Source organism: Sarcophilus harrisii, chromosome 3, assembly GCF_902635505.1.
Source record: "Sarcophilus harrisii chromosome 3, mSarHar1.11, whole genome shotgun sequence".
Classification (NCBI taxonomy): domain Eukaryota; kingdom Metazoa; phylum Chordata; class Mammalia; order Dasyuromorphia; family Dasyuridae; genus Sarcophilus; species Sarcophilus harrisii.
In genome coordinates this window covers 586,115,947-586,136,881 of record NC_045428.1, presented here as the reverse complement: position 1 = coordinate 586,136,881, position 20,935 = coordinate 586,115,947, and the positions used below count along the sequence as shown (strand labels likewise).

Sequence of the window (20,935 nt, the reverse complement as noted above, 5' to 3'; positions counted from 1 at the left end):
GCTTTCTGCAGAGGGAGCTTCTCCCACTTGGAAGAAGACTCTCTCCGCCATTTTCTCGCTAACTGGGAAGAGACAGGGCATCTCTGGGAGGAGAAGCCCGAGGGAAGTTTTGCATAATGGGCACGTTTTCCCGTGCACGGGACATCCCGAGTTCTCGGGGGTCAGAAATCCAAGATCCCTAGGTACATTTAGGCATAAATGACAGGCTGCGTTTTGGGAGGTCCGCGGAGGACCCGGCTGCGTCTGACTCAAATCTCGATCAGCCTTCCTGGCTCGATCATCCCAAACACATCAGAGTAAATGGCTTTTGCTGATTCCTGTCCTTTTAGACTATTTCAATGGAAAAAAAATCAGAAAGGAAATAGTTATCTCAATTAATTCCTCGAGGAAATAGTAAGCATTGAGAGAGAAGCTACATCATACTTACACGTGAAAAATGAAGCACTAAAGCCCACCTGAGCCCATTCAGACCCTCGCCTGATGGGGCTCGCTTACCCAAACCACAACGCACCCCAAACTTCACAAAACCTGTACAGACTGGTAATTTACATCCACGTACATAATTTCCAAGTCGAATTGACACGGTTCCCTCGAGAGCTTGGTTTTTGCAAAGCTCTCCCATCTTGATCGACAAAGCGGACCCGAGGAGGAGGGCAGGAGAGAGAAAAGCCGTCCAGGTTGCGGGGGGATTTCCCAGTCCCCTGCTCTCCTTTCGCTAATGTGAGTCGCCACCATCAAATCCATCTCATGGGCCATAGAGTGTCAGAGCCGCCCCTTCCTTTCCCTGCTCCTTGCCCGTGGCCCCCTCTCTGGGCTGGCCAGCAGCGTGACCACGTAGGACCCCCACGTGGCTACTTTGCGTCAGGACCAACTCAGACCCTCGGGGCCTTCTGGAAGTCGAGCAGAATTGTTATAAAGTCCGTCTCGATGGAAAGTCTCTTGGCGCGTGCTGAAGGCACCGTGGTTGCTAGGTGAGGAATGTGGGCAGTGTCTGATCGGCCTCCTGGGGCAAGGCCATCCGTCCCGTCCTGCTGCTTTCTGGGGCACGGGGGAAGCTGGGGACCGACCGGAGAGGCCTCCGGGAGCCAGAACTCCAGGCGCCTTCGGGTCCGAGCTCTGCTTGGATTTTTTTTCTCCTTTACTAGAGTTAAGTAGGGAAGAAAAAAGAACTCTCTCCGATGCTGGTCAAAGGGTCCATGGGGGCCTGGGGGGAGGGGGAGCACCAGCAGCCAGAGCCATGGGCCCCAGGGAAAGGCAAGGCCGCCACTGACTCAGAGGGAGGGCTGTTCACATAACCTCAAAGACAAAAACAAATCACAATCCTTCCAAATGACTACCTAAAATGTCCTTTTAATTTTATCTCTGCAGAAGCGTTTCCCCTGATAGTCTTAGGAAAAATAAAGATAAATTATATGTACACAGAGGGGGAAAGTATTTTAGAATCATCTGCTGAAGGAAGACATTTGGCTGTGATCCATTTATTCAAACATCAAAGAACAGGTTTTTTTGTTTTAGAGTCCAAAGGACCGATGAAGTCATCCGTGTCCCCTCTGAATTTGAAATAGGCCGATCTATGAAAACTCCATACATGTGGAATCACAAATAGGAAGGATGCAGACTATCGTAATGTCACATTTTTAATTTCGGCATAGAAAATCGCTCTGAATTGGAAACTATAAATGAGCAGGTGAATTCGTGCTCTCAAATGCCGCCTCGTTTCTAATTTTTCTTATTTTAGAAAACACAAAAGGAAACTGAATCCAAAACATTAAACAAAGTCAATTTGGTTGACAAAAAGACAAATTTTTAACTCTTTCCTTTGGCCAGTGGATAGGAAATAACATGATATCTGGTCATCAGCAGATCAGACAATTGATATGAGGTACATCACCGTATTCAAAAATAGATATATTATATCTCTCTATATATTTACAGACACGGACGCACACAGATTGGTCAAGTTCCAGGGGCTGGGGCTGAAGATAAAAGAACACATTGAAAGGATTTGCACACGGTTCCCCCCGGATCGTGGCCATGGCGGGGCGCCGCCGGCCCCCTAGAACTCCTCTTCCTCCTCGGTGAAGTGGTTCTGCTTTTTCCGGACGTTCCAGTGCAGACACTCGGCCAAGCTCTCAAACCAGTCACTCACCGGGTCCCGGAAACAGATGGAGGGGAGAGGGTAACAAGAGGTAGTGATGCTGATGCTGAACATAGAGAGAACATGTCCTGGTTAGGCCTCGGGGTCCGAGGAAGCCGCGCCACAGCCGACTGCTGGGGGCGTGGACCTAGCAACCCGCTCACGCTGCTTCCCCCCCACCCCCCAGTAGGAGGCTGAGCCCAGACCGCCCCTCTCAGCAGCCTGGGGCTCGTCTCTGGTAAATGGGGAGACTCGGTGCTCCCGGGGGCCCCTGCCTTCCCCACCAGAGCCCCAAGAGCTCGTCGGTGCTGCCAGCCCGATGCCCGCCTCCTGGTCGGGAGGGAGATGCTCACCTGTCTCCATGGCAGATTTCTTGTCTCCTCCGCCCATCAAATGAAACCCACGCTGTGTTCCGAGCTTCCGGTGACAGTGTGATCTGGAAAACCAATGAGGAAATCTGTCCGTCCTGGGAGAGCCGGGGGGGGTGGGGCAAGGATGGGAATGGCCCCGAGCCCTTTGGGGGGCGGGGGGGAATGATGAGAGGCGGCTGGGGCCACCCCAGGATGGGTGTCTGGGCCCAGCAGGGGGAGATGCCATGATGGCACAGGGTAGAAGCAGCAGCAAACAGGAGGAGGGGGCTCCTTCCTTGTGGCTCTCAGTGTTAGCTAACAGGATCCCGTGGGGGCCGCAGGACCATCAGCAGCCTCTCACCCCCACTGACCTTGAGCTCCACGCCGGCGGGCACCACAATGGGCCGGAAGGACAGCGAGTGGGGACAGATGGGCGTGATCATGATGGCAGGGACGTTGGGGTGAATCATGGAGGCTCCGGCGGCAGCGGCATATGCTGTGCTCCCCGTGGGCGTGGACACGATCACTCCTGAGGAGGGAACGAGACATGGCACAGGTGAGCACTGCTGGACGCCCGTGGTGGGGAGGCTCTGTAGGGCCCAGGCACTCAGGAGCCAGGAGGCGGCGCTTGGGTGGTCCCGGCCTTCAGGACCAAGCCTACAGTGTCTGCACTAGGGCCTGGATGAGCCCTTCGAGAGGGTCATGTTTCCCACAAGAAAAACTGCATCATTGTAAAGTCAGTCGTCTCAACTCTGCCCACATCTGCCAGGCTCGGCTGCACCCCCGGGCACAGGACCCAACGAGCAGAGGGCTAAGCCCGAGGGAGGCGGCCTGGGCTCCTCCCCTCCCCTCCCCGTGGGCAGGGGCCTGGGGCCTGCAGGACTCACCATCCCCTTGGACTGTGGTTATCAGGTGTCCGTCCAGATAAACGTCCACATTCGAGAGGTATGAGGAGGGGCCCCGATCGATCACCACCTCGTTCAGAACCTAAGGGACCACAGGGAGCGTGACCCTGGGAGCAGTCCTTGGGAGGAGGCCCCGACCTTCTGCACAAGGCTGCCCGCTGCCCTCCTGCCCCGTCCTGCGCCAGGCTGCCCGCTGCTCATCCCTTAGACACCCAAGGAGCAGCTGCTCTTGGGAGGGGCCAAGGAGCGCACCTGGTAGTGCATCATCAGCCTGTTACTGTCCTTTTCCAGGCCGGCGGGCAGCACCCCGTTCTCCTCGATGCCATTCTGCAGCGTGGCTTTCTTTTCCCGGAACTCCTTGACCACCTTGACCTTGAGCCTGCTCCGGAGAACGATGGCAGCGTTTCCTGGGCCAAGGAGAGAGGGGGCGTCACTCACAAGCCGGGCCCTGCTTTAGAGGAGGGGGGCCAGGAGAGCCTGCTCTGTGCCCGGGCCTGTGTGGTCCTGGCTCTCTGCCTTCACAGGGAAGCCCCCCGCCCCAGGCCAGGGCCAGCCCGAGGGGCCAGCTCACCTTCGATCACCTGAGTCACTTGGGACTGGAAGTTCTCAAAGTTGAATGGGGTGAGAAAGCCGAGGGATCCCAGGTGGAAGGCCATAACCGGAGGCACGCTGCCCTGTGGGCAAAGAGGAAGAGGGGTTACCAGGCAGAGATGCGAGCTCCCTGATTCATTCCAGGGCCTCCCCCGGCTCCTCCCCCGTCCTCTGCCCTGGGTGCTGTCCATCCCTGCTGTGGGGGCCCCCCTCCTCTCCTCCCCATCCTACGGTCTCTCCCTCAGGCCAGGCCCCTCTCTGAGCTGGCTTCTGCTCCTCCAGCTTTTCTTCCTGTCAGATTAACTGTCTGTAAGAAGTGGCCCCCGCTGCCAGCTGCCGGCCTACATTCCCTTGCCTGGCCTTCAAAGCCTCCCTTAACTGGTGCCATAGAGATGCTCTCAACGCTCCATGTGCTGTCAGCCCCCTCCCCACTCTACTCCAATGGACCCAAAACACTGCCGTAGAATGACTTTTGATCAAAAATTAATGTTTTGCCCCCAAAATTCATTATCAACCAAAATTTTGAAGTTGCACTGTACCTAACTTATGCACTGGGAACAAACAAAAGGAGCCCCCAGAGACCTGAAGGATCCCAAGTTTACCTGGAAAAGTGAAGAAGCATAAAGCAAGGTCCCATCACCTCCCAGGCAGATAATGAAGTCTATCTGATTGGAGATGTCGTCGTAATCTGGAAAGCACCAAGAGCCCTGCTCAGAACCACCAGCTTCCCAACGTGCTCCCCAGGTGCGCTGTGACGAGTGGGCTCGGGGGAAGCCCGGAGCTGCCCCAGGTGGAACGGGGCCCCCCAAGATCACCGCCTCCCTGAAGCTCTCAAAGGAGACACAAACGCCCAGAAACGTCCAAGCCGTCTGCCTGGGAAAGGGCCTAGAGGTCTCGGACCCCAATCCAATGCCACCCAGCCTGAGCTACCGTTAGGGAAAAGCAAGGAAATCTTCACAATTCTGGGCAAGGATTACCTTCCCTGAAGGTACAAAATTTCTTCTTCACGGTTCCAAAATTTTCATCATTCACTATGGCAGGGTCTTCTAGAACTTTTTTTTCCACATAAACAATCATGTTGTTTTCCTAAAAGCAACATAGCCAAGCACACTGATCATTTCAGGGAGGTTTGGACGCCCCATCAGTCGGGCTCACTACGGAAGAACCTGATTTTCTAGGGCTCACTGATACTAAACCAGAGCCTCTCTGGGGGATGGGAAAAAACTGGATTCATCGCTATCTTATTACTAAAGATATAAGATAAACGATAAGAATTTCTGCATTTCTGCCTGCTTCACTTCTCTCTCAGCCAGTGACCACATGAGAAGCCGCGCTAGAATGGGATATTTGGCTGGGGTTTAGGAAGTCTCACACCTCACATTTACATAGAGAGATGAATATGAAATTTCTACTTTTAGCTGATGGAGTAGTAAATTGCTTTGGAAATTCAGAACCTCTAGACACTCTAAACTTCTGAGACAGCCATGAACATGATTTCTGCTTGATTCTTGCCCAATGAGCGTTCTCCTCCCTGGCAGTTTGGGGTGTTAGTTCCTCCAGTCTGAGGGTTACAAAGTACTGTCCTTGACTGTTAAGAGTTCCCCGACCGGCAGACATACCTCCATAAGATACGCACAGAGGGCTTTAAAAGGCTGCAGGAGACTGGCGTCTCGTATCTTTTTTATTACAAGGACACTCTTTGGAGATTTGTTCCATGTCAACCGCTGGCTTGCTGGATCCTGAATGTGCCTGCATGGGAAAAATAAATAAAAGCGTTCATGTGAGGGAAGACAAAGCTTCCAAAAGGACAAATTTCCTAAATGAGCAGGAGGAAGAAGATAGACTCACTGCTGCAATGGCAGTTTAGCCAAGAGCCCCTCCCTCTCCTTACACCCCTACTTCTGGGCTCACGACTTCTGTGCCCGCTTTTTCTATGTCCCTACTTAGAGGGTCAACAGTAAAATGAAGATGATAACTTCCTGAAAATGTCCCCCACCCTGTGAGCAGCTAGCTCTTGCCCTCACCTCTTGTCTTTCATCTACCATTCTTTACAACTCGGCTCAAAAATCTATCCTCACTCAAGCCCTGAAGTCCTTCCTGATTTCACCAAGACAAGAGTGGCCACTCTATGGTCTCAACCGAGAAAACCGACTTCCACTTTTCCTGGGCGTGGGGGAGCTCCCATCTTTGCACAGAGTCTGCTGTCGATCAAGGGAACTCACTGATGATTCTCTCAGTAGGTGGCTAGGAGGCAAGGATCTGTCCTTCCCTAGGAGATGACTGGAGGGCCGGGATCAGAACCTCGTGTGCACAATGAGGGGATCAGATGAGGTGCTCCCCAAGGTACCTTGGGGCTATGACATGCGAGAACCCCAAATAACCAGAGGACCCAGAGCACACAGTAGGTGTTCCAGTCTTGTCCCGTGAATGAATGAAACAATCACTGGACTGCTGTCCCTAAAAAGTCCATCCCCCCCATCTGCAGTCCAGGTATGTCCATCTCCTGTTCTCATTACCTTGTCAGCATTTTGAGGGCAAGGCTACGTGAGCTACGTGAGCTACACGAGCAACGCACCTCCTGGCGTCCCGATTACTATTGGCTAAGGAGAACAAAGATGATTTAAGTTATGGACTTCCACTTTCTATTTCTCCAGGGCTGCTAATAAGCAGTAAAAACTGAAATTTATTTTCTTTCCTCAGAGGAGAAAAACAGTAGGAGGAAGAGGCACAAACAACCACCAAAGAGCCAATTTCTGTGGATCGTTTACGGGATATAATGAAGGAAGCAAGGCCTCTAATGACTAACTTCTCCAGCTAGCTTAAGGATCAGAAGTCCAGGAACACAGGGGAAAAAAAAAAGGTGCCTAAGCTACACCAAGAAAGATCACACTGGTTTTAGTGTTAGCATAAAGCATCAGTAAACACTAGTAGTGGACACCCTGTTCCTACCTTGGAGGAAACCCAACTCAAACTCCTCAGTCTGTCTCTAATTAAAGACAAAACTTTACGATACATCAACCTGACAACAGTAATTTTGCCTATTTTGGCAGCACTGATGTGGGGCTCCGATTATATCAGGCTGATGGCTTCCACAGATTTGCCTGACATTATTACTCAATAAATATAAATTATATATCTCACCATGTAACTACCAGGATGCAAATGTGTACATTTGTCAAAAGACCAAAGAGATTCTGGAAACTCACCATCCTTGGAACACTCCTATCCATACTTAGTGCCATTAGGCCACAGGAAGCCCATCATCGCCAAGTGCCTGTGGGTACAATGTACCTCTAACATCTGCTCTTATGGGAGATGGGAAAGTCACTCCTGACAAATGCCGAATCACTCATTCCCAAATCCAACTTCCATCTGTTGTCAGGCGCTAAAGACAATGGGTCTTTTGGGGATTTACCCTGAAGCTTTTCAAATGAGAAAACTTTCAAGAACTACAAATGATTCGTGCTTTTATACCTGTTAGTTCTGGCAAAATCTACAAGCTTACAAATTACACCCTTATTGCAAATGCCATGCAGCCTGACACAGCAGCCCCTTTAAGTTGTGAAGGGATGGAATCAGGGCTTATAGCGAGTCCCACTTCAAAATTTCCCCTTCTCAATTCCATTCAACTGTGTTCAAAAACAATACAAAATACAAAATGTCTGATAAATTAATGTTATCTGAATCAAGACTCCAGCAAGTACTTGAGCACTGGGATTACACCCTAACATGTCTCAGAAATTTCATTATCTTCCAAACTTTCATGCTTCTTCACCGGGCAAAGAATCCGGCGGGCACAAGCATTTCTAGCCTTACTATCAATGATTACCAAAATGCCCAAGCACCCATTCTTTTAGCAGTACTCACCATTTCCAGGTATTTTTGTTAAACGAGACGTCGTTCATAACATTCTTTATGATCTTCATGGCTTTCTTCCAAAATCACAAATAATTCTTGAAATATTTCTCATTTATTTTAAGCAAGACTGCTGCCATTGTGAAAAGAATTTTGTTTCTCTTGGCAGGCAAAGAAAGGTTTAAGACAAGCTAACAAAGCTCAAAACACACCCAACTTCTCCCAGTTATGCATTGAATCAAGGTGAACTTGATTTCCAAATACTAAAGTGGTAATTCCAAAACACAATGCTAAGTCATCTTCTGGAGATTTTTAAAACTACTTACTAAGCCAAAGAGCCAGCTGAAATTCAAATGCTCTAAAACCACCGTCCCTCATGTTATGTCTCTCATAATACGACCCTTTCTCAAGGACCCCCCCAAATAAAGTCTGCCAGATTGTTTCTAAAAATCGGCACCATGGGAAAAATCGTGGGATTCTTAGCTCTTAAATAAGTTAGCCATCTGAGATCAATCTGCTCCTGCTTCTTTTTAAATCCCCCAAAACCAAAGCAAAACCTGTCAGTGCTCGCAAACCTTAACTTGGCCTCTGAATAAACTGCTAAACTGCTCTTAAAGAGGGTGAGAGGGAAGGTGCCTGCCGGCTCCGGCTCCCTCGGGCCCCAGCAGCACCCGAGGACCAGCCCTGCCCACTGTCTCCACACTCGGCCCAGGGTGAAAGCCAGGATTCTCACTGGTCTGGCTCAGCCCCGTGGGAGGGGCTCTGGCCAGAGTTGGGCGGAGCCTGCTGGAGTGAGGGAAGTCCTGGAAACTTGGGTTTCCAGAGTGTTGCAAGCCTTGGGTAGGGTGAGATGGTGGGGACCATGACCAAGAGGTTTTCCAAATGGAGAGGCTGAGGAAGGTTAAAACTCCACAGAACAATTAAGAGATCAATAGAAGCCTTGAGCAAACAAGGAATTGGGGAGAAGGCACAGCTGGACTCGGCCAATCAGAAAGTCTCATGGTTCTGAGAAAAACACAAACTTTAGCTAACAGGCGATCCAGCCCAAATTAGTCGTGGGGTCAGTGACCGGACCTGACCAAATCGCTACTGCACCTGCTTAACGGACTAACGGATTATTAAAGAACCTATCCCAGGAGTTTTCCTCCATTTTTGAACATGGGATGTCTGATGAATAAGGGGGAAACATGGTGGGAACAACAGAAACATTGTAACCCGGTCCAGTCTCCAAAGGGAGGGCCTGCTACATTTTCAGTGTGTGTTTCTAACAAGAGCCAAGAAGCTCAAAGCGGGGCAGGCAAGGCCAAGGTGATTTAAGGGAGCACCCCTCAAATCAGAATGTCTCATTAAACTACTGTATTTATAAGCTTAAACTATCAGGATACTTTAGGCAGCTATTAAGGTACAAAAAAGGAATTTATCCAAATAAGAAGAGCAAAAACCAGATTTGTTCCATTGTGCTGGAACCTCCCCCCCTCCCCTCCCACGGGGGGTCACGGAGAGTGGGGCAGGTAGAGTCTCACACATTTATGAGCAAAGTCTCCAGGCAATGACCCCGGGCCTGCAGGGGGGACTAGAGGAACCATGAAGGCCAGAGATGAGAGACAGCGGGGCGGGCCTTCTTCAGCACACCCTAGGGGATGTTTGCATGGAAAGAAGCCCAGAGGAGGAGGAGGAACCTGCCAAGGCACCTTATTGCACAAAACTGGGGCTGCTGCTGCTGCTGCTGCTGCTGCTGCTGCTGTTGCGTCAGGCCCCCAGCCGGACTGTACATGACCACTTCAGACTGCAAGGGACCGTAAAGGTCATTTTAGTTCAACCTCTTCAGCCCCACAAGATTACTGTTTCTAATGTACCATTTGGTCTTTGTGACCAAAAAGGCAGGTCTTTTCTAACAATCTTTTACTCCCAAGTTCTTGTGTGTTCAGCACATTTTCTGTGTGTTTACAGAGAGGCTAACTTCTATCTCTCATAATATTTAGATCTGTTAGATATAACTATATCAGCCCCCGGACCCAATCAGCAAGCTGAGACCAATCTGAAAGTTAATTCAATCAATATTTGTCGAGCGCTCGCCATGTGAAAGCCTCCGTTCCAAGTATTGCTCAACACAAAGAAGGTGAAAGGCCATCTTCACAGGAAGTGGAGACAGGGGAACAAGGGTTTGTTAAAAATTAATTATAACAATGATAAAAGAACTAGGGGGAAAAACTGAAATGGAAAGAGCCTTCATTGTTGTTTCCCACTCTCTTTGACCCCTTACTTGGAGTTTCTTGGCATTTCTTTCCTTAGATCATTTTACAGATGAAGAAACAGGTGAAGAGAGTGCACTGACTCGCCCAAGGTCATACAGTCATCTGAGTGAGGCTGGATTTGGAGTCAGGTCCTCTCTCTACACTGGGCCCTCTATCCCACGAGCCACTCGCTGTTTGAGAAAGCGGTTATGTTCTAATTTGGACATGTCAGTAAACACAATTTCTTACACACTGTTATATGTTCCTCAGTTATCTGATAATCTCTTTTAAATGAAGAAGCATTCCCTGTCTTCTCGGACAGTTACAAAACCAACCACAACACTGCAGGGTATCTTTAAAGAAGAGGGGGGAAGTCGCTTAAAAAAAAAGAACCATGAACAACCTTTCAGATTATGTTTATGTGAAGATGGGAATACTTGCCTGACACCCTCAGTTCATTTCCTCCCCTGCCTCACCTAAGGCACAGGATGAGGGATTGCCCCCCCCACCCTGCTCAGATGACCCAAAGGCAGACACTAGAGTCAGACTTCTGGTGGTTCTGTCACTCACGGCTGCAGGATGGGCCCATCCCTGTCTCATGAGACCCTCAATCATCAGTCCCACACAAGCCAAACATCTGCCTTTGTTCTCTCTCCTGGGCTGATGGGGGAGCAGTGTCCCTTCACTCTTCCTTCCTCCTCTGGTCGTTGTGACCCTGCTCTCTTCCAGATCCGCATCCCACCTCCTGGGGGCCAGCCCACCAAGCTCCAGCTTCTCTACAGCCTGTGCCTTCAATGACTGCCCTGACACAAGGGCCTCCCAAACCCAGCGCCACAGGCTGCTTTCCAGAATGCCTGCTGGAGCCCACACAACGGACAGCAGCTCCCATTGAGTGCTGCCTTCCTGGTGGGCAGTGCCAGCCGGGCAAGCACCCCCAATTTGCCTCAGTCGGGGTTGGCTGCTGGCACAGCTTCCTCCCACTTTCAATGTTCCCACCTCCATCAGCCCTAACAGCCTGGAGTATCTTAACAGGCCCTGCCTCCAGACCCTCTTCCCAAAATACAGCTCCCACTACTCCCTTTCTCAAAACCTCATTATCTACCAGATAAAATAGGAATTCCTAAGTTCAGCCTTTAAGGGCTTCCTCTCAATGGTCAGATTCCAACCTTCCTTTTTTGACTCTCAGCAAACTTGACTCTTCTCCCATTGGGCTAAATAAGTTATCCTCCACGTGTCGGCTGTGACCTCCCCTCAATCTTCTGACTCCACTTATAGGACTGGGGAATCTCCCTGAATTCCTGCCCTCCCTCCTCAGCTGGAATAGATTTCTTTCAGATGTCCAACTGATGAAATTTTTACATTTCACCTTCTAATTTGTCTTGTAGCTAGTGGTACTAGAACAGAGTACAATTTCCTCAAGAACAAAGATTGAGTTACTTTTCCTATTTATGTACCCACCACACAGCCTTTTGCACAGTGGTGACTAAATGTTTACTGAAAATATCAATTTCCAACATCATAAAGCTAACCCGGTCAAGCAAATAGGGAAAAAAAGTCAACTTACATGATAGTCTTCGGGTTCTGCAGCATACAAGCCTTTGGTCCAAAAGTGGTCACTGGGCACGGCCCATGCAAAGAACGGGTCCTCCTTTTGGGGAGAAGAGCAGGAGAAAAGACAACATTTCTGATTATTACATTCAAATACAGATTTGAAGAAATAGCTGTTTGGGGAAAAATAAGAAATTATACTAACTTTAAAAAGATGCAAAAGAGTCATCCCATTTCTAAGCATATAATGCAAAAAAGTCGATGACAAAAAGACCGACCCATACATAATAAAATACTTATAGCAGCATTTTTTTGTGGTAGCAAAGAATTGGAAACTATGTTGCTACACATCCAATGGGTAATTTCTCAGCAAATGGTGGTACATGAAAAGTAATGGGATATTACTGTGCTAGAAAAATGGATGCATGGAAAGACTTCTATGATGGCTGATGCAGAATGAAGTAGGGCCAGCAAAAACAATATGCAACAAGACTCCATTGATATAAATGGAGAATGATAAAAAAATATAGTCTGAAAGAGCTATAAGAAGGCACTTTCCACCATTTCTTTACAGAAGTGAGGAATCAGCAGTATGGAATACAGCATAAATGACTTTTTTTTTGATGTGCTGATTTTGCAGAAGTTTTGTTTTTCATTATAAGGAAAGGAGAGGGGATATAGTTGAAAATGTAGAAGATATCAAAACAAAACATCAATCAAAAATATTTTTGAAAATTCAAAATTAAATCTGAACTACAGTACACTGTCCATGGAGACAGGCATCACATAGTGTCCAACGTCCCTAGCAGGGGCAGGCCTAAGTTTGAGAACCACATGCTGTTATATTCCCAAGATCCAATGTGCTGCCCTCCTGAAAAAGTCACTTCAAGAGTTTGTGATGTTGGAACAACCCAAGACATCCAACACTGTGTCTTTACACAACACTTTAAAGCAAAGCTTCTTAAACTGTGGCTCATTATGCCATTTGGGATTGTGTAATGGAGTCTGAGAGTTTCAAAATTACGACTTATTATCAATAAACATTTGATTTGTGTACCTATTTTTATACCTATATACCCAGAGTCGCATGAAAATTTCTTGATTGAAAAGGGGTCACTCAGTGGAAAAAGTTTATAACATCCCTGTTCTAGAAAATACCTCCCAGACCTACAGCAGAAACTGTTAGCATTTTCTAATTCAAAAAGGAATATGTACAAAAAGTTCAACTCGGATTTCATGGAAGTAGCTCTAATCACATTATGCTTGTGCAAAACAAGCAAAGACCTGTGGTGGTGACCTCTGTGTATAAGCCGATTTGCTGACGGTGGTGCTGGGGAATCCATGACACTAAGCCCTCTCTTCTCTTTGCCTAACATTTGGCTGATCCCCAGATGAGCTACAGATGTTGCTGAAAGTCTAGGAGTCCTTCCTAATGAAAAATGTTACTCACTTCTTAAAGAGAAGTACTACACTCAAGCATATAGGATAAAGCGGGGAGAGAATACATATTTTGATTAACTGGAAAAATAAAAATTTAATTTAAAAAGTTCTAGGAATTCAGCTGTCTAGCAAATTAAAGATTCACTCCGTCCCTTCAACACAGCTGGGAGAAGAGCACGGTGGCTTTCTTTTTCATCAATTTTCATATTATTCTCACTAGGAAATAGAGTTCTTGGAATAAAATAATGGGAGCACTTATGAATTACTGAAATAATTGAATGATTTTTTAGATTCCCTTACATGCTAAAATCCTGTCACGAAATAAACAGAAGAATATAAAGCATAATTATGAAAGGATGCCAATGTAGCGATTATTTTGGCCAAAGGAAAAAAGCAATTATTTTTTTCTGGGTACAATTCTTTACCAGGTAATTATGTGAAAGTGTCTTAGTTTGCTCCACTGATATATTTCTCCAATTTTTATTTTATCATTTTCTAAAGAAAAAAATTACACTTTTAATCTGAAAAACGTGACCAACTCGCCCCCCTAAAGAGACCCAGTCACAGATCTGCTGGTTCTTTCCTCAATGACTGAGGGACAAAGGAACATATTTATCCTAAGACACAGACAACTACTAGCAAAGGTATTATTACCATCAGTTTCCATTTATTTGACATCTTCCATATTAAGGCAAACATTTTTATATATAAACATTATATGTGAAAATAAGCAGAATAATAATAGCTCAATATTACAGAGCACTATGAATTATGAAGCATTTGATCCTCTAACATATAGATATTTCAAAAATAGTATGTATCTGTATGTCTGTGTATGTATAGACATGTATGAAACACACTAGCCTTGGGGAGTTGAGTGTGTATACTAGCTCCAATATGACCTGTGTAATCCTGGACAAGTCATTCAATCACCTCAGTCTCATTTCATTAACTATAAAATGGGAAGAATATTACCTCCCTTACAGAGCTGGTGCAAGGAAATTTCTCTGCAAACCTGTAAGTCTTATAGTAGTATGTTAAAGCAGCCAGGTTCTAATTGGTGAGAAGAACAAATTGCACATTCACGGTATACATTACTACTGAGCTGGAACTAATTGTGCTTCAACGAAGTGGATTCATTATTCACACTAAACAAGGCTCAGCTATGTCAACACTCTTATGGGTAAATTCTTATGTACATCTTGGACATCTGAGATGAAAAACAGGCTGAATAGGAAGAGCTAGCCTTTCACAAGCGTGGAGTGCTGTTAAGCGCTGGGCTTCTTCCTGAAACAAAGGTTAATTTAACACCAATATTCATCCTGCAGATAGTGATGTGCTCCCCTATAGTCCACGGCACCTTGAGAATGCAAAGAGGGCCATGTTGGGCAGAGTGTCCATGATAAACTTATGGAAACCCAGGGAGGAGACTCCAGAAGATGGGCAGCAATCTTTGTCCCTGGAGAAAGTATCAGGCCATGAGACTCGTGACCCAGTGGTATATCAGCTGGCCGGTGGAGCTCATGAAAGGGCACGTTGGAGACTTCCTAAGGATTCCCTGTCAGTCTGTGACAGAACCGCGTCTGGAGCTTGGTGGCCAGGACTTCTGGACAAACTCACGCACTCCCAACTGGCCATTGCACCTAATCTCCAGAGGACTTGGGTTCTAACTTTCCATTGTAATTCTAATTGGATCTAGAGCTTCACAGTGGGGGACAGAATCAAGTCTTAAAATTCCTGGGTCTTGATCAGTAAAGAAAAGTTAGCATGTCATGTTTTAAAATGAATGATCTTCAAATTTTCCCATTACATTTTAGAAGCATTTAACTCAAGACACCAACATTAGATAAAAAATAAATGTTAACTTATTTCATCCATATCCTTAATATGGAAGATGCCAAATAAATGGAAGCTGATGGTGATACCTTTGGTAGTAGTTGTCTATGTCTTAAGATAAATATGTACCTCTGTCCTTCAGTCAGCAAGGAGAGAACCAGCAGATCTGTGACTGGGTCTCTATGGGGGGGGGGGGGGGGGAGGAGAGGCAAATTGGTCATATTTTTCAGATTAAAAGTGTAATTTTTTTCTTTACAAAAAGATAAGATAAAACTTATAGAAATGTAACAGTGGAGTAAACTAAGACACTTTCACATAATTATCTGGTAAAAGAATTGTACCCAGAAGGGAATCATTAGCTTATGTTAAAGACAGTTATTTTGGTTTTGTGCCTAATACTAAAATTTAATGTCTATAGTCAAATGCCAACTATCCACATTAATAGAAGGATAGTGGTGTGAGTGACACAAATAAGGAATAATCCAAGTGACATTTTCCAAAGGAAAACCAATTTCTTATGGCAATTGTCCTAAATAGTTTTCTTAAGGTAATATTAAAATTAATCTGCATTATAGCCAGGGGGTAATTAAACCCTGGGGGATTCCCAGGCCTACATTAGGTATATTGAGCCAAAAATTGCCCAAGCTCAGCAATTTTTCCCGGTCCCACCAGCTAAACAACGTAAATCTCCTAGACAGACACACCAATAAGAAGCTGGCTCTCTTGGATAGATACTTTACCTGAACTCTTTCGTGTTTCCCAGGGCAGGCGAGGCAGACAAACTCCGAGACTTGGCTCGACCCCGGATGGGATTCCCATAGCTCCAGTCCTCATCTCCATGACATGCTGAACAGCGCAAAGAGGCTGAATCTGGATTCAACTCTTTGCTCAGGCTGATTTTTTCTTGTTCCAACTCCATAGTGGATAAAAGGGAACTTCCGTCAGGAAGACACTGACGCCTTAAGGAAAAATTAGATGATAAATTTTATGATTCAGGTTTTCAGTTAATTTAGATCATTACAATGCACCTGTCTTTGCTCTTTCTGATCTATACACCTGGTTGAACACCTTCAAAGACAGCTTTGAATTTAGCCAAAATTCAGTAAAATGGCCAGAAAAAGTCAACAAAATTAATTTTCTTTTCTTCTCTCCATTTTTAGCCTCTCCAATATTAGCACAATGCAAACTTACTTTGGAAATCTCAAAACAAAATTAAAGGCAATTCCATTCATTGAAAATACATTGGATATGTCAGTGATATAACATTTTCATTGAGTTAGGCAGTGGAACCATTATTGCTCATTTTCATAAATGAATCTAGTTACTGCTCATTTTCATAAATCAAGAAGTCCTTATTATGTATAAGAAGAACCTATATATTCAAATGAACTAATAATAGAGATTATGGAAGGGACTATTATTCTGGTTTAGCTCGTAGTAGATAAGCTCAGGTCAAATTAAACTTCAATCAACTGTTATCAAATGCTGCTCCATATGCAAACCACAAACCTCATTGTGATGCAGAAGTGACCCTGGGTTTTTAAAAATCATGCCAAGGGGGCACAAGTCATGGCAGCCTTTACCATGGTGGAACAACCCATTTTCCTAGGCCTCGTTCCTTTCCGGCAGCCTACAAGCATTTCCCATCCTTAAAAAAAAAAATCTTTCCTTGATGCTAAAGTAGTAGCTATCATCCAGGGCAAGGACCAGAGAGTTGGGGGTCTCCATCAGAGACCTTCCTCCAACTTGGCACTGACTCATATGCTGTACCTCTCTCATCTTTTTCAAAGTCCAAGTCCTAGAAAAGCTGTCCATGTTCAGGGTGGTACAATTTCGTACTCATCCACACCTACAATTTCCTGTTCTCAACCCTCCTTCCACTCCCAAGACTAAAGGCAGAATTTGGTTCACACGTTTATTTTTTAAAGGTTTACTGGTTTCTACATTCTTAAAATTTACATTTCTTTTATTTCTAGATATCCTTCTTCCTTCCTTAGAAATCCATCCCTTGTAACAAAGAAAAAGGAAAAACAATCGTGGCACAAATCTAAGTCTGCCAGTGCCCAACTGGCCTCACAACCAGCCCTGCCAGCTCCCAAAGGCCCATTTTGTTCCTGTCCTCTTTAGAGGTAGATAAAGGGTTAGGGTCTGGGGGCGCTGTTCTTTCCATCTCTGCAGTCCTTTTTTATCCTGAGTCTGCTTCTGCTCACTTCACCTGCCCGTTTCCCTTGGCTTTCCACAGTGAAACAACACTCCATTATATTCCTGTGCCACAATTTATCTATCCATTACCCAAATGATGGGCATCTACTTAGTTTCCAATTATGTGCTGCTACATCCATAGTGTGAGGAACCCCTTGGCTCCCACTGGGTTCTCAGCTCCCTGAGAAGCCGGGCTGGCCAAGCTCACCAATCTGGATGGGGGGCCCTCGGTGTGGCCGTCGTCACTCTCTCTCTGATACCACTGAGAGCCCCAACCCCTGTAGCCTTCCTCCTGCTTCCTCAGCTTCCCTGCACCACTTCCTCACATTATCCCCCCTTCTTTGCAGGCTTTCTGCATTCTCGGGCTGTAGGACATTCTCTCTTAGCTCCCCCATTCTCAGGAAAGACACCATTTCTTCCTAATCACAGCTTCAACCCCTTGCTCCTTCAGGTCCACAATTCCACTCAGCTACTGGTCTTGATCCCACCTCCCCAGTCTTTTGGATTAATGCCCTTTTCTCTACTTCTATCACAACCACCAGAGTTTGGACTCTCATCCAAGGGTTGATAAACTATAACCCCAGTTTTATTAGTAGTATTAAAAAATTTTTTAAACCATTCCCAGCTTCCAGAGCCATAAAAACAGGCTGCAGTTGGCACTCTAGTTCTGGGCCCAGCCCAACAGTTAATCAAGTGATTACTCCTCTCCTCAATACCTCCTTCCCTCAGGTGCCAAAATTAAGTTCCTAAAACCGAGGCCTAACTATGTCACTTTCCTGTCCTGGAAGTTTCTCCCTAGGAGAGAATAAAAACTAGTCCTTCCACTGGAAAAGGACCTTCATGATTTGTTAAGAGCTTACTTTTCCAGGTTGATTGTCAAGTTTTTCCCCTTACACATCAGATTTTCTAAAGTTTCTGGCCTAATGGCTGGCTGTTCCCTATGTGCAATATTCCAAACCCCCAGCCTCTTTGTGTTCACACAGGTTCTCTCTCATCCCTGAAATATTCTTTCCTCACTCCTGCCTCTTGAAAATCCAAGCTCCTTCCCCAAGTATCACCTCCTTTAAGAGCCTTTTCAGATTTCCCTTGAAGGGTCATTAATGCTCCCCCACCCCCACCCCAAATCAAAGCACTGTGCACTGGTATTGTAAAAATGTTGCATTTACTCATTTGTAGACATGTCTTTCCATAGTAGAACAAGGTTCACAAGAAAAGGAACTATTCTGCTTTTGGACTGACAGTCCTGCTACTAAGAAGGGAGTGCTTAGCACATAGTAGGCTATTTAATAAATGCTTGTTGATATACTGATCAGTCCAGATGAGTACAGTCAATGTAACACCAGCTGGCTGGCCACTTGGTAAGGAATTCTTTGCCCACAGCAACCCACAAAACAAAAAATACAAAATGGCCCTCAGTCCTATGGAGTTGCCATCCATTGTGGCAATGGCAGTGGCAGAATCTGCTAAATATCAGTTATTGGATCATCCAAAAATTTTATTGGACGTTCTTCCTATTACAAACATGTCAAGCAACACAAATTCCAGCATTTGCTCATGTGCCCCCCACATCCCCCAACAATAAAGTCTCAATCTGTACAGAATCCATCACCTTTCTATGAGCAACATCTCTAGAATCATGGTTGGTTACTGTTTAAATATGAGATCCTTGTCCAAGGAGTAAACACAGTGCTGAAAACTAGCAATCCTGGTATTCTGTCTAGAAACAAAATGAAAAGAGAGTAGTCTAAAAAGAAGGAGTGTTTGTGGGCTGTCTTTGGAAAAGAAAGTAAAGCAACAAATCATTTCGTGAATATTTGGCCATCCTCAGGTTCAATGATCATGCTAATTATTTGTGAGGGAGAAAATCCTACTATATACACACTGATACCTTTTGTAGAGGATAAAGAGGTAGGGAAATTCTATAAAGAACTTAATAAGAACCACCAAGTTGAATCATAATAAATTCTGATCTTCAAGGACTTCATTGCAACATTTAACCAAAAGATAATTAAAAATCTGTTTTGTTTTGTTTTAAACAAAACTGAAAAATATGGTCCAAGAGAAAGGAATGAGAAAAGTCCAAAACTTATAGACCACAAAGAATCTTCAAATCTATTTGTCATGAATACTCTTCATGAAAAGAACCAAAAAATGCTCGATAAAGAAGTAAGGAAGCAACCCCCTTCTCTCTATGCTTTAGGGCCAGGCTTGTTCTTTGTCACTGGCAGCATTATTTTGTCTTGTTTTTTTCCATTTACATTGTTGTCATTGTGTCTACTGTTTTCTTGACTTTACTTAAGGGTCCCCTTGAATCAAATTGTATAAATGTTTTCATTCTTCTTTATAGCTGTTGAGTTGTTTACAAGTCTTGGTGACCTCATTTGGGGTTTTACTGGCATAAATACTACATGGTTTGCCATTTCCTTCTCTAGCTCTTAACAAAAAACAAACAACAACAACATTAACATGTGTTAAATCAGGAAACTGAGGCCAAGAGAGTGAAGTGATTTGCCAGGGTCATACAGCCAGTAAGTGTCTGAGGCTAGATTTGAACTCAGGAAGATGGGACCTCCTGATCCAGGCCCTGAACTCCATCCACTGCACCACCTAGCTGCCATAAAAATTAGTCCCAGTAAGGAATACTTCATTCTACAGAACAAAATACCAACAGGGTGTTTCCCAGTTATGTTCCAAGCTTAGCTATAATTTCCTGAAGGCTTTAACCCCAGGGATGAGCTTGTGTAAAAACTCTGTTTTGGTCACTCATTGAGGAGATACAGCACAGCCAACAGTGATGTCCTCCGGAACAACTGAGAGGCTCCAGGGTGACTTCTCTAACTATTTGAAAGGATCTAGTCTGACCAACTACACAGGAAAACAAAAGAGATCATAATGCCTTTTACCTAGACGCACATGCAGACAGGAAAACTTAACAGAATTCATCTATCAGCAGTCATGTTTTGGAGAGACACTACCAACGGGCACCACAAACGGAAAATAAATTGGGCTCAGAATTAAACAGGGAGAGAAAAGGAGGCTGAATTATTTTTTTGAAAACTGAAAGATTCTTTTATTGACCCAAGCCAAGGTCATTTTTCAATAGCAACATTCAACCAGGACTGTATGGTTCAATCATGGAACAATGCTTCAAAAGAATAGAAAATGGGGGATCGAGAGGCACATGATGAGCATGAACATACTATAACAATAAAAATAAAAAATTATGAAAGAAAAAGACTAAAAGATGTTTTAAAAAACGTGTGTTAAAAAGATGGCAAGAGTGAGGGAGAAGGGCAGATGGCATGAGAGGAGCCTTGGGTGAGAGAAGCACAGGAATGGATGGATTATAATTTGTATTGTTGGAAAGAAAGCCCGGAGTGATGAGGTCACGGAGAGATTAGTTATGTGTAAACCACTGAATCACCACTGAGGACACACAAACAAAAGCTGTCCTCGCTCAAAGAGGGCATAAAGAAAAATGAAGAGCGAGCCTGTTCTCGGGGAGCAGACATTTTCCCGGGGTGGGGAGCGGGGAAGGGGACGAAAAGGGAGCACCATTAAGTGGGATACCAAGGTGAAGGTGAAAAGGACAAAGAAGAGATCAAACAACAGGAAAAAGGGAGAGAACACTGACAGATGTGGGAAAAGCAGCTTTCTTCCAGACACCTGTTTTCTTTTAAGCCTTTCTTAAATTACTCCTGAATTTCATTTCCAAAATATGTAGAGAATTTACTCTAATTTATAAGAAATCAAGCCATTCTCCAATTGATAAATGGTCAAAGGATGTGAACAGACAATTCTCAGATGAAGAAATTGAAACTTTCTAGCCATATGAAA

The 20,935-nt window shown here is 45.3% G+C and overlaps 1 protein-coding gene across 4 annotated transcripts in view; it reads right to left on the bottom strand.

Annotated features, from left to right (window-relative positions):
• Positions 1-329: 329 nt before the first annotated feature.
• The window catches only part of NADK (NAD kinase), a 50,354-nt gene continuing 29,748 nt past the window's right edge, over positions 330-20,935 (bottom strand). For 3 of the 4 annotated variants that reach the window (XM_031963015.1, XM_031963017.1, XM_031963018.1), the window contains exons 2-12: positions 15,637-15,855; positions 11,637-11,720; positions 5,603-5,732; positions 4,961-5,069; positions 4,586-4,671; positions 3,964-4,066; positions 3,645-3,799; positions 3,375-3,474; positions 2,859-3,016; positions 2,491-2,573; positions 330-2,204 (exon numbers count right to left, since the gene is read on the bottom strand). In XM_031963015.1, coding sequence (XP_031818875.1) covers positions 2,057-2,204; positions 2,491-2,573; positions 2,859-3,016; positions 3,375-3,474; positions 3,645-3,799; positions 3,964-4,066; positions 4,586-4,671; positions 4,961-5,069; positions 5,603-5,732; positions 11,637-11,720; positions 15,637-15,815 — 1,335 coding nt within the window. In that variant the 5' untranslated portion in view covers positions 15,816-15,855 and the 3' untranslated portion in view covers positions 330-2,056. Of the gene's footprint in view, positions 2,205-2,490; positions 2,574-2,858; positions 3,017-3,374; positions 3,475-3,644; positions 3,800-3,963; positions 4,067-4,585; positions 4,672-4,960; positions 5,070-5,602; positions 5,733-7,850; positions 9,158-11,636; positions 11,721-15,636; positions 15,856-20,935 lie in introns of those variants that run through there. The other variant, XM_031963016.1, reaches the window with a different exon arrangement.